At 46.7% G+C, this 13,697-nt stretch overlaps 1 protein-coding gene across 12 annotated transcripts in view; it reads right to left on the reverse strand.

The window, feature by feature from the left end:
* Positions 1–13,697, reverse strand: part of ABCC1 (ATP binding cassette subfamily C member 1 (ABCC1 blood group)) — a 192,781-nt gene that overhangs the window by 106,728 nt on the left and 72,356 nt on the right. For all 12 annotated transcript variants that reach the window (XM_063654345.1, XM_054455379.2, XM_054455381.2 and 9 more), the window contains one exon: positions 3,166–3,227. In XM_063654345.1, coding sequence (XP_063510415.1) covers positions 3,166–3,227 — 62 coding nt within the window. The remainder of the gene's footprint in view (positions 1–3,165; positions 3,228–13,697) is intronic.

A 13,697-nucleotide genomic window follows, 5' to 3' on the forward strand; every position in this document is an offset into this window, starting at 1 on the left:
ATGCAGCTGGGGAAGTCAGAATGTGGCTGGACATTTGCACATATTACAAGCTAATTACAGCTCATTCTGTTGGGCCATGCAGGAAAAATGGCTTTTTTTTTTTTTTTTTTAGTGGTGCATACAAAAGACTTAGGGAAAAAAAAAGATGATTTAGGGGTGAAATATCAGGATGGCTCTAATTTATTTTTTATTTTTTATTATTCATTCATTCATTTATTTATTTGGAGACAGGTTCTCACTGTGTCACCCAGGATGGAGTACAGTGCTGTGATCGCAGCTCCCTGCAGCTCCCTGCAGCCTTCAGCTCCCGGTCTAGAGCAATTCTCCCACCTCAGCCTTCCGAGTAGCTGGGACTTTGGGTGCAAGCCATTATGACTGGCTAATTTTTTTTATTTTTTATTTTTGTAGAGACAGAGTCTCCCTATGTTGCCCAAGCTGTTCTTGAACCCCAGGCTCAAGCAACCCTCCCACCTTGGCCTCCCGAAGTCTTGGAATTATAGGCATGAGCCACCGTGCCCCGCCAACTTTTTAAAATTTTAAATTAAAAAAGGCTGATATGGGCCAGGCACGGTAGCTCATGCCTATAATCCTAGCACTTTGGGAGGCCGAGGTGGGAGGACTTTGTGAGCCCTGGAGTTCAAGACCAGCCTGGGCAACATAGGGAGACTATCTCTACAAAAAGTAAAAATAAAAAAATTAGCCAGTCATGATGGCTCGCACCTGTAGCCCCAGCTACTCAGAAGGCTGAGGTGGGAGGACTGCTCAAGGCCAGGAGGTGGAGGCCGCGGAGAGCTGTGATTGTGTCTCTGCACTCCAGCCTGGGCAATGGAGTCAGACCCTATAAAAAGAAAAAAAAAAAAATAGGTTGAAGGAAAAAATTAAAAAATAAAAAGGCTGACATGACAAAGCATTAGTAAGCATGAAATCTGGGTGATGAGATTATTGAGTTTTATTATATTAATCTTTCTATGTGACTCCATCCAGGCTGGAGTGTAATGGAGCCATCTCGGCTCACTGTAACCTCTGCCTCCTGGATTCAAGCGATTCTCCTGCCTCACCCTCCCAAGTAGCTGGGATTACAGATGTGTGCTACCCAGCTAATTTTTGTATTGTTAGTGGAGACAGGGTTTCACCATGTAGGCCAGGCTGGTCTTCAACTCCTGACCTCAGGTGATCCACCCACCTCGGCCTCTGAAAGTGCTAACATTACAGGCATGAGCCACCGCGCCCAGCAGACTAAACACTTTTATAATAAAAGGTAAAATACTTTCATCTTTTGTTCTAAAATAATTTCAAACTTACAGAAAAATTACTGAAATCATACTAAGAATTCACTCAACTCACCATTGTTAACACATTGCCACGTTTGCAGTATCATTCTCTGTCTGTATCCATGGACATGCACCCACAAACACACACACACATGCAAACACATCATCTTTTTCTGAACCATTTAAACAGTTAAAGGCCTGGCATGGTGGCTCACACCTGTAATCCCTGCACCTTGGGAGACTGAGGTGGGTGGATCACCTGAGGTCAGGAGTTTGAGACCAGCTTGGACAACACAGTGAAACCCCATCTCTACTAAAAATACAAAAATTAGCTGGACGTGGTGGCAGGTCCCTGTAATCCCAGCTACTCAGGAGGCTGAGACAGGACAATCTCTTGAACCCAGGAGGCGGAGGTTGCAGTGAGCTCAGATCCTGCCACTGCACTCCAGCCTGGACGAAAGAGCGAGACTCCATCTCAAAAAAAAAAGTTAACATATAGGCTCTACATGCCTTTACCTCAAAAAAACTGGAGGTATTCCCTTCCAGTCTAGGACATGCTCTTATGTAACTACAGCACAATTTTCCAAAACAAGAATGAACGTGATCAGCATGCATCCGGTGTCCTGTAGTCATGTACAAATTACATCAACTGTCCCAGTGATGCTTTTTAATAGTAATTTGAAGAAATTATTCAAAACATCTAATTTTTTAAAACGATGTTTGTCATTAAGACAAGGATGAGACCAGGCATGGTGGCTCATGCCTGTAATCCCAGCACTCTGTGAGGCTGAGGCGGGACAATCACTTGAGCTCAGAAGTTGGAGACCAGCCTGGGCAACATGATGAAACCCCATCTCTACAGAAAGTACAAAAATCTGCTGGGCATGGGGGAGCGTGCCTGTAGTCCCAGCTACTCAGGAGGCTGAGGCAGGAGCATCACCTAAGCCCAGTAGATTGGGACTGCAGTAAGCTACAATTGTGCCACTGCACTCCAGCCTCAGCGACAGAGCGAAAGCCTGTCTCAAAAAAAAAAAAAAAAGATGATGCATATTAGGGGCGAAAAAAGATTCTTCAAACAATAAGATGTTAATAATGGGCAGAAAAAGAGGACCAGAAGGTAGCTGGGCATGGTGGCTCACACCTGTAATCCCAGCACTTTGGGAGGTCGATGGGGGTGGATCACCCGAGGTCAGGAGTTTCAAGGCAAGCCTGGCCAACATGAAAACTCTGTCTCCACTAAAAATACAAAAAGTAGCCAGGCATGGTGGCTCAAGGCTCTAATCCCAGCTACCTGGGAGGCTGAGGCAGGAGAATCACTTGAACCTGGGAGGCGGAGACAGTAGTGAGCTGAGATTGACAGAGGGAGACTCCATCTCAAAAAAAAGAAAGACGACCAGAAGGAGGCATACTAAAATGGTGACACTGGTTGCCTCTGGATGTCTACACTGCTGATCTGCACATGTGGTTTTTTAATCCATACTTCCTGTGGTGAGACAGCATTATTTTTCTAAGGAGTGGGGTAGAGGAGGGGGACAATGTCAATAATAACTATACCTAATATTTTAAAAACCCAAATCTGAAGCTAAAGCAAGAGCAGTCCAGCATATGGCTGTCCCAGGCAAAGCCTTCTGCAGAGGTGTAAGCTGCTCACGGCTCATGTGTTTATCACATTCAAGTTCATGGAACTGCCGGACAGAGTTGGTGTCTCTGAGACCACATGGCCAGCACAGGCAGATTCAAGACAACTCTGCAGAAGGGCAAAGGAGGGAGAAGTCGGGGGGGCGGGAGCTGAGCATGTTCGTTCCTTCGTTCGTTCGTTCATTCATTCATTCATTCATTCATTCATTCATTCATTCCCCACCACCTCCCTGAGATCTGGGGGGCCCGGCCTTACCCTGTGATCCACCAGAAGGTGATCCTGGACAGGAAGGAGGCGCTGGACTCCGGGCAAGGATTCTAGTGGAAAGAAAGCACAGGTTTGGGAGGAAGAGAGAAAGGAACAATTCGACTTTGCATCCAGATCAGAGCTTAGCAAGTAGTCAGCTGCTCACTCTTCCTTCCAGAGGACTAGCGTCAGCTCCACACCATTCTACACCCCAAAAGGACCCTCTCCTAATCCCCAGGAGAAAGAAACTCATGGCAGCTCTTCCAGTTTCAATCAATGGAGTGTCTACCATGTACAACCACAATACAACATGCTATAGACCTGCCTTATCTTCTATCCCCGCAACAACCCTAGGAGCTGGTGTTAACGTCATCCCTACTTCATTCATTCATTCAACAAATATTTTCTGAGCACCTACTATGTGCTAGGCATTCTACAAGGTACTACAGGGTTGCCTTATATCCCCATGACAACCTCATGAGCAGGTATTACTATTGTCCCTACTTTACTCGTTCAGTCACTGAATATTTATTGACCACCTACTATGTGCTAGACACTCTACCAAGAGCTTATATACTTGCATTATTTTATATCCTCATGGAATTCTATAAACATGGTATTACTATTATCTCCACTTCATTCATTCATCTATCCAACAAGTATTTCCTGAGCAAAACCCTTGTACCAAGCACCCTGCATACAAATCTAAACAAATAGAAATGACCCCTGCCTGTATGGAGCCTGTGGTCTACTGCAGTAATCATCAGTAATACCTGCCAAGATACTCTACTATTAATAGCTAGCTCAGTTCTAAGTGCTTTACACAAACTACCTTACTTAATCTTCATCCTCGCCTCACAAGATAGATAAAAGTATCATGTCATCCCTGTTTTGCAGTTAAAAGAAACTGGGCCTGTAATCCCAGCACTTTGGGAGGCCGAGGCAGGCAGATCACAAGGTCAAGAGATCGAGACCATCCTAGCCAACATGGTGAAACCCTGTGTCTCCTAAAAATACAAAAATTAGCTGGATGTGGTGGCAGGCGCCTGTAGTCCCAGCTACTTGGGAGGCTGAGGCAAGAGAATCGCTTGAACCCGGGAGGCGGAGGTTGCAGTGAGCCATGATCGAACAACTGCACTACGGCCTGGCAACAGAGCAAGAGTGTCTCAAAATAAAAATTAAATTAAATTAAATTTAAAAACTGGGGCCCAGAGATGAAAAGATTTGTTCAAGGTCCCACAGCTAAAAGCGGTGGAGTCAGGATGTGAGCCCCAAAGAGTCAGGCTCCAGAGAGAGACATGCATCAAATGATCACATGAACAAATGCAAAACTACAACTTCTGGGCCTTGATGTGCGTCCTGAAGGGAGAGAAATATTACCAATGAGACAAAGTAAGTACATGGGGACTGATCTGGTGTACGAAGGTCAGAGAAGGATCTCCCGAGGAAGACAGTCAAGCTGGCACCTGAAGGGTGAGTAGAGGAGAACTAAGTAACGAGGAAAAACAATGCATTCCCAGCAGACAGCAGTGTGTGCAAAGGCCCGGTGGTAGAAGAAAGCATGGTAGACTCCAAGAACCAAGAAAGGGCCTGAGCAGTCTACACTGGAGGCTGTGCACAGTCTATACTGCAGGCCACATATTTTGGTCTTCATTCTAAGGGCAATGGGAAGTACTGAGAGATTCTAAGCAAGCTATCAAAGAACTTATTTCCCAGAGAAATGAAGATGAGCCCCAAGTCAACAACATGCAGGCAAGGAAAGGGACCGACACAGAGCTCCTGGGATGATGGACAAAGCCTGGCTTTCAACATGGATGCATCCGGGTCTAAATTCTGAAACACAAGATTTAGCAGCAGAGGGAAGAGAGGTCACCATGCAGTAATGACAGCTTTAGCCAAGGACTCCACTCAAAGTTCCAGCCTTGTGCAGATATAAGGCATTTACACAGCCCGATAAGGTGGCATACTCTCATCAAGTGGTTTTCCATTCAAGGCTGGGCATGCTTTTTAAAAAAATACTGTATCCTGGCTGGGTGTGGTGGCTCACGCCTGTAATCCCAGTACTTTGGGAGGCCAAGGCAGGCAGATCACTTGAGGTCAGGAGTTCGAGGTTAGGAGTTTGAGACCAGCCTAGGCAACATGATGAAACCCCGTCTCTACCAAAAATACAAAAAATTAGCTGGATGTAGTGGTGGGTGCCTGCAAGCTCAGCTACTCAGGAGGCTGAGGCAGAATTGCTTGAATCCATGAGGCGGAGGTTGCAGTAAGCTGAGATCGTGCCACTGCACTCCAGGCTAGGGACCCTGTCTCGAAAAAAATAAAAATTAAAATAAAAAAAAATACTGTATCTGGGTCTTACCCACACCAGGGAATCTCATTAAGCTGGTTCTGGGTGCGACTGGGGCACTGAAGCTTTGTTTTTGTTTTAAACTTCCAGATTTTTCTTGGAAAAAGTGGCTGGGCAAGAAATATGCAAGATAAGCCAAGAACATCTTGTCATACCGGACAACAAGGAAACTAAGCATGAATAGGATTGTTAAAAGGCTCAAGAGCCAAGCAGAAGTGGCTGCTGCAGGCTAAAAGAGGGACAATTTGAGCTTTGACAACAATAAGTACAACGGGCTAAAACATACCATGCAAGGTTTTTGTTTTGTTTTTTGAGATGGAGTCTCGCTCTGTCGCCCAGGCTGGAGTCCAGTGGCATGATCTTGGCTCACTGCAAACTCCGCCTCCCGGGTTCAAGTGATCCTCCCGCCTCGGCCTCCCAAGTAGCTGGGATTATAAGCATCAGCCACCACACTGGGCTAATGTTTGTATCTTTAGTAGAGATGGGGTTTCACCATGTTGGTGAACAGGCTGGTCTCGAACTCCTGACTCAAGTGATCTACCCACCTTGGCTTCCCAAAGTGGTGGGATTACAGGCTTGAGCCACTGCGCCCGACCTTACATGTTTATATACACAAGTTTCATATTGATGCTGGAAATAAAGAGAAACATCTGATGTTGTCAGTGAACCAGGTCATTGTTTGAAAACAGAAAAAGCGGAAAGAAACAAGTATTTTCTCCACCTTTCCCAAATGTACTCATTTGGTTCACCAGGGTCGGAGAAGTCTTCCCTGAGGGAAACAGTCATTTATTCGATCACTACAGAGTGATCAGTGATCAAAGAAATGAAGGGGAAACTCTTTTCCATAAAAAAATCCCAGCTAAAACATAAAGAATGATATCATAGAAGAATGAGCCATTGTGCAACCACAATGGATTACTGGAATATTTGATATTAATGAATTATTATTAAAGTTAGTATTACAGTCACATATACATGTTTTTTGTCAAGACAAGGTGTAGCTATATTGATCAGGCTGGTCTCAAACTCCTGGGCTGAAGTGATCCTCCTGCCTCAGCTTCCCAAAGTGCTGGAATTACAGGCATGAGCCGTCACATGCAGCCCAACAGTTACAGTTTTTAAAATTCTTATCTTTTAGATGTTATCATTAAAGAAAGTTGAGCAATGAACATCAGGAACTCTGTTATTTTTGCAACTTTTTGTGAGCCAAACTATTGCAAAATAAAAAGTCATTAAAAATAAACAAATCCATGTCCTTCGGAGATACATATTAAAACGTTCACCTATGCAATGCATGGTAAAGAGCTCATGGTAGCTGGGCGCAGTGGCTCACACTTGTAACCCCAACACTTTGGGAGGCTGAGGCGGGAGAATTGCTTTGAGTTCAGGAGTTCGAGACCAGTCTGGGCAACATGGCAAGACCCTGTCTCTACAAAAAATATAAAAATTGGCTGGACATGGTGGCACGTGCCTGTAGTCCCAGCTACTCAAGAGGCTGAGGCATGAGAATGGCTTGAACCCGGGAGGCAGAGGTTGCAGCAAGCTGAGATTGTGCCATCGCACTCCAGCCTGGGTAATAGCGAGACCCTGTCTCAAAAATAAAGAAAAAGAGCTCATGATAGTTCATTATCCTATGCTGTCTACTTTATGTTTCCATCATAAAAGGCTAAATAAAAAGCTCCTCCAGTGATTCAAATACACAGCCAGGGCTAAGGATCAGGCTCCACTCCGGGACTCGGAGGGGTGATGAAGTTCCCAGCCCTGCCTGTCCATTGGAATCACCTAAGGAGTTTGTTAAGTGCCAAGTGCCTAGGGCCCCACCCCAGACCAACTAAATCAGCACCTCTAGGGGGAGGACCCTGACAGCCACAGATCTTTAATAAGATCATCAGATGCAGCCGGTGCATTCCAGACCAACTGAAGCAGAGTGCAGATCAGAGCGTGGACCCGGACAGACCTGGGTTCTAATCCCAGCCCTGCTATATTCTAGCTGATGACCTTGGGCAAGTCCCTTCACCTCCAAGCCTCAGTTTTTACATGTGGAAAATGGGAGTCGTTTGTCCTACTGCTTGCTCGACCTACCCCCCGGGACTGCCAGGAGGGACAAATGACATGAGGCCCATGGGACTGTGTCGTAAAGCGGAATTTCTCCAACCTAAGGCATGGAGGTAGTGGTGTTTGCTTTGTAGGCTGGGTAGAAACGCTGCATTGCAGGCTGGTTTTTCATCCGGAAGAGCTGACGCCTTCCTGCCCGCCCCCACAGTCGGTGGGTGGGTTATCAGGGAATTGCAAATCCATTTCACCTGTAGCCCAAGCCCTACCCACTGTGAAAGATGGAGGTGCTGGCTGGCAGAGAGAGGAGGAAAGGGTGGGGCATGGCTGTCAATGATTCATTTATTTCTTGGTCAAATATACGGGCAGGACTCGCTTATAGGCCAGGATGTGGGTGAAGTGCTGCGGATGGAGCTGCGAACGAGACAGCGAGACCCCTGCCCCATTCAGCCTCCTGCCCTGGGGGAGATGGACAGTAAGTAAACTGCGGTGCAAATAAATATATAATTACAATCAGAATTACAATCAGTGAGAGCTGCAACAAAGGAAAAAGGTCAGTCATTTGAGGCCTGATATCACCCCTTAATCACTGAGGGTTAAGGTAGGCAGGTTAACCAACCTTTTCTGGAAAGGGCCAGCTGATAACAAAGGAACAAAGGAAAAAGAAGGCGGCGGGGGTGGAGGGGCAGCTTCTGTGTGAAGCAGTGCATAGCACGGGGCTAGCTAGCGTGGCTCAATCCCAGCTTGCCATTTCCTAGCTGTGGGACCTTGGGTCAGTTCCTTGGTGGTGAAGATTAAATGAGATCAAACATGTTAAGTACTTAGAATAGTACCTGGCACAGAGTAACAGCTAGAGAAAGGGTAATATGAGTAGTAGTGGTAGCAGTAATAATAATAGAAGCAGTGACAGTAGCCTCTGGTATATGGAAACATCAAACTGTACACCTTAAATATATTTTCGAGACAGGGTCTCCCTCTGTCACCCAAGCTGGAGCACGGTAGTGTAATCATAGCTCATTGCAGCCTCGACCTCCCAGGTTCAAGTGATCCTCCCACCTCAGCCCCCCAGGTAGCTGGGACTACAGACGCACAGCACAACACCCAGCTAATTTTTGTATTTTTTGTAGAGACAGGATTTCACTCTATTGCTTGACCTAGTCTCGAACTCCTGAGCTCAAGTGATCCACCTGCCTCAGCCTCCCAAAGTCCTGGGATTATAGGCATGAACCACCGTGCCCAACCTATATACCATTTTTATTTGTCACTATACATCAATAAAGCTCAAGTGTTTGGGGGGGACCCAGTGGGTTCACAATACACCACTGTACCAGATGCTTTATATATCAGAAGTATCTATGGCCCACAGGCCAGCTATTTATAAATAAAGTTTCATTGGAACAGTCACACCCATTCATTTATGTATTATAAATGAATATGGCAGCTTTTGAGCTACACAGCAGAGTTAGGGGTTGCCACAGACAGTGTATGGCATGCAAAGCCTAAAGTATTTATCAGCCAGCCCTTTCCAGAAAAGGCTGGCTAACCTCTGCCTACCTCAACCCCCACAACATGCTAAGACACAGTGATTAAGGGGTGAAATCAGGCCTCAAATGACAGTCTTTTGCCTGCAAATCCAGTCTTCTTCAGCCTTGGCATCAACACGCAGGACAGAGACAGCCAGGGGAGGCTTGAAATGCAGCCCATATCCAGCTTAACAAGACCCTCAAATCCTAACCTTCCCTCAGCCCAGTAAAACTGAGTCCCCAGCCACTGGTAGAAAACCTGCCCTGCAAATGCAACAAGGACATTGACAGATGGAACACCGCACAGTTTTCTGTTTTTTTTGTGTTTTGAGACTGAGTCTCACTGTCACCCAGGCTGGAGTGCAGTAGCCTGATCTCGGCTCACTGCAACCTCCACCTCCCAGGTTCAAGCAATTCTCCTGCCTCAGCCTCCTGAGTAGCTGGGATTATAGGCACCTGCCACCACGCCCGGCTAATTTTTGGATTTTTTGATAGAGATGGGGTTTCACCATGTTGGCTAGGCTGGTCTCGAACTCCTGACCTCAATTGATTCGCCTGCCTCGGCCTCACAAAGTGCTGGGATTACAGGCATCAGCCACCACGCCCAGCCATTGCCATTTCTAATTTGCACATTCAAAGAGCTTTGTCAAATTCTTCTCCTCACGCTGCCTCTCTTGTATGGATCTAAATACAGATTTTCAGATTATCTCAAGTTACAGATAGGGAGGCCAACACAGGGTCCCCTCTTCGCTGGCAAAAAAAAAGGAAATAGCCTCTTTTTTTTTTTTTTTTTTTTTTCTGAGACGGTTTCACTCTCATCGCCCAGGCTGCAGCACAATGGTGCATTCTCAGCTCACTGCAGCCTCCGCTTCCCACGTTGAAGTGGTTCTCCTACCTCATCCTGCCACATAGCAGGGATTACAGGTGCACGCCACCATGCCTGGCTAATTTTTGCACTTGTAGTAAAGACGGGGTTTTACCATGTTGGCCAGGCTGGTCTCGAACTCCTAACTGACCTCAAGAGATCCACCCACCTCGGCCTCCCAAAGTGCTGGGATTACAGGCATGAGCCACTGCACCCAGCCTGGAAATAGCCTCTATCTGACGTGGAAGGCCTTACTTGACAACAAAGCCAACTAACTTCTAAAGTAGGTCAGACAATAAAAAATAATAAAAATAAAAAAGGAAGAAATAAAAAAGGAGGAAAAAAAATCATGGGGCACTGGATTGTAATCCAGGGAGCATCTCATTTAACCCAAACCAAGGAGAATCTTTTGACATCATACACTAGGTACAAAAGACAGAGCCACCTCCAGGGGGTTTCCCAGCCTCAGACACTGAAATACAGCAACTCCTGTCCCAGAGAGCATGAAAGCAGCTTGTGAACTGGTCCCTCCTTCATTTGAAATGAAAACAATTCAGAGAAGTCCTGGCTGAAGGCAGAGGGAGGAAAAGCCTGATTCATCCAAACAGAGTGATGTGTTCTTTGCCATCCACCATATTGACATCTACGTTTGGTACCAGATGAGCTGGCCAGAAACCCTGTGGTTTGAACCAATTAGGTACGACAGCCCCAGGCACTGATTCTTGGAGCGCAGGGTAGTTTAAGGACCTTGTCTGGGTCTTTCCGCATGTTGACCTGTTTGTCAGAAACACTCTCGGCTTTTAGTTCTAATGGGTTTTCTGCTGGTTACCTCTGCTCTGCACTGCCAAAGTGCCCCCCACAACCCCTGCACCCAGCAGGAGGTAATGCGTGCAGCAGCAATATGATTTAGAGCAGTGGTCCTCAAACGCGGCTCCATCACCAGCATCGGTGGCACCTGGGAACTTGTTGGGAACCACAGATGCTCGGGATCCACCCAGACCTACTACATCAGAAACTGTGTGGGTGGGGACCAACAATCTGTGTTTCAAGCGTGAGAACCCAGTGGGAGGGTTCCTGACACATCACCACTCTGACCCTCGATGTCTTCATCTGTCAAGTGGGGAGACAGATCATCCTGTCCTACTGTGAGGACTAAATAAATAATACGGTGCACCCAGCTGTTATCCTTATTATTAGATGGAGACTAAACGTCCAGCAGTAAGAGATTTGCCAGTATAACGTAAACATTGGTGATTTGTTTGCCCTGTTGCTTTCCAACTGTGCAAAATGCCTCCCTGCCCAGGACCTCTGTTTCCTCTACTGGAGCACAACCCGGAATCTTTTCCCATGCCCTTTGCCCATCAACTTGTCTGTTTTCTTTTTTTGTTTGTTTGTTTCAAGAGATGGGGTCTCACTATGTTGACCAGATTGGTCTTAAACTCTTGGCCTCAAGAAATCTTCCCCCCTAAGCCTCCCAAAGTGCCAGGACTACAGGTGTGAGCCACCGCACCTGGCCCTTTTTCTGGTTTTTGATGCTGTAGTGGGCACAGGTCAATGTCCTGGCTCAGCCTCCCCCTCTACCTGCCTAGGTGCCTGCAAAGGCTTTTTAAGTGCCACCGACCTCACCCCCATGTCCAGTGTATCCTCTTCCTTTCAGCCTGAGGATCTTCGAAAACCTGTCCAACCTGAGTGTGTCATTCCACTGGTGAAAAACCTTTCCTCAGCTCCCACCACGGTAGGGTTAAAATTCCAAGTCCTGGCTGGATGTGGTGGTTCACCCACCCCTGTAATCCTAGCATTTTGGGAGGCCAAGGCGGGGCATCACTTGAGCTCAGGAGTTCAAGACCAGCCTGAGTAACATACAGAAACCCCATCTCTACCAAAAATAGAAAAAGTTACTTGGGCGTGGTGGCACTCAACTATGGTCCCAGCTACTTGCGAGGCTGAGGTGGGAGGATCACTTGAGCCCTGGAGGTGGAGGGTACAGTGAGCTGAGATGGCACCACCGCACTCCAACCTTGGTGACAGAGACTCCATCTCAAAAAAAAAAAAAAAAAAAAAAAAATTCCAAGTCCTTATTGTGACACATAATTGCAGCCTTGATCTCTGATGCTCCCTGACTCTTGCCTCTCTTTTCACTTACATCCTAGCCCTTCCAATCTAGCCAAGCAGAATTCTTTTTTCCTTTCTTTCTTTTGAGATGGAGTCTTGCTCTGTCGCCCAGACTGGAGTACAGTGGCACGATCTCGGCACACCGCAACCTCCGCCTCCCGGGTTCAAGCGATTCTCCTGCCTGAGCCTCTTGAGTAGCTGGGATTACAGGCATGCACCACCACACCCAGCTAATTTTTGTATTTTCAGTAGAGACGGGGTTTTACCACGTTGGCCAGGCTGGTCTTGAGCTTCTAGTCTCAGGTGATCTGCCTGCGTCAGCCTCCCAAAGTGCTGGGATTACAGGCAAGAGCCACTGCACCCAGCCTAGCCAAGCCGAATTCCAAGCGATTCCCAAACACCCACAAGCTCCCTCAACTGGCCCTTTGCACACACCAGTTGCTCTACCAGGAGCACCCTCCCACCCCACCACCTCCAACCATATTCACCTGGCCAAAGCCTCGAATTCCTTAGACTTGAGCATCCCCTCTCCTCCCTGGATGCTAGCCCTGGAGCCCCAGGCTGTCAGGGACCACTCTCCCAGCCCCCACAACTCCCAGCACTTCCCTCCCTCAGAGCCCCCACTGTCCATCCTGCAGTTGTTGCTTTAACTGCCTGCCACCCACCTTCCATCTCTCCTCCAGGTCAGTGGTCAAAGTCTGTTTCTTTCTAGCTCAGCCCCTGGCACAACACCTGATTATTAAATGACGGAAAGCATGACGGAGAAATGGAAAGAAAATGGAGTTTCAACGCTTTAATCAACTGTCCAAGATCAGGCCTTGGTGGGTGGGGACAGAGACTGATCATGAAGGGGCACAAGGGAACTTCCTGGGGTCCTTGCAATGTTCTGTATCTTGACAGGGGTTTAAAGTATTCCTTTATCAAGACTCATCAAATGCTAACTTGAGATCAGCAATTTCACTGTATGTAAATTTTAAGCAAAAAACTCAGAACGGTAAGCAGATCTTAAACTCTAGCTAATGATTTACTTGGAAGTGGGTGTGTGAAAGAATACTAATGTATTTCGAAGGAAGTTTCAGATATCAAAAAAACTAGGTTCAGTGGCTCAAGCCTGTAATCCCAGTACTTTGGGAGGCTGAGGTGGGAGGATTGCTTGAGGCCAGGAGTTCAAGACCAGACTGGGAAACACAGGGAGCCCTCATGCCTATAAAAAATTTAAAAATTAGCCAAACACAGTAGTGTAGTAGTGTAGTAGTAGGGCCCAAGCTACTTGGGAGGCAGAAGTGGGAAGATCATTGGAGCCCAGGAGTTGGAGGCTGCAGTGAGCTATGATTGCACCACTGCACTCTAGTCTGTGAGACAGAGTGAGACCCTATCTCAAAAACAAAAAAGAAAACAAAAGTAGCCGGTTGGCTGGCTGATTAGCTATCTGGTTAGACAGACAGATATGTGACAAAGCAAGTTTAGCAAAATGTTAACTGTGGTTCTAGGTACCAACTATACGACTGCTCACTGTAGAATTCTTTCAACTTTTCTGTAGGTTTAAAAACGTTCATAGTAAAATACTGGGGGGAAAATATTACATATTGTACAGACAGGACTAAAAATACCTCTTACTGCAAATGAGCTGAGTAGCTTTCAC

Source organism: Pongo pygmaeus, chromosome 18 (genome assembly GCF_028885625.2).
Source record: "Pongo pygmaeus isolate AG05252 chromosome 18, NHGRI_mPonPyg2-v2.0_pri, whole genome shotgun sequence".
NCBI lineage: Eukaryota > Metazoa > Chordata > Mammalia > Primates > Hominidae > Pongo > Pongo pygmaeus.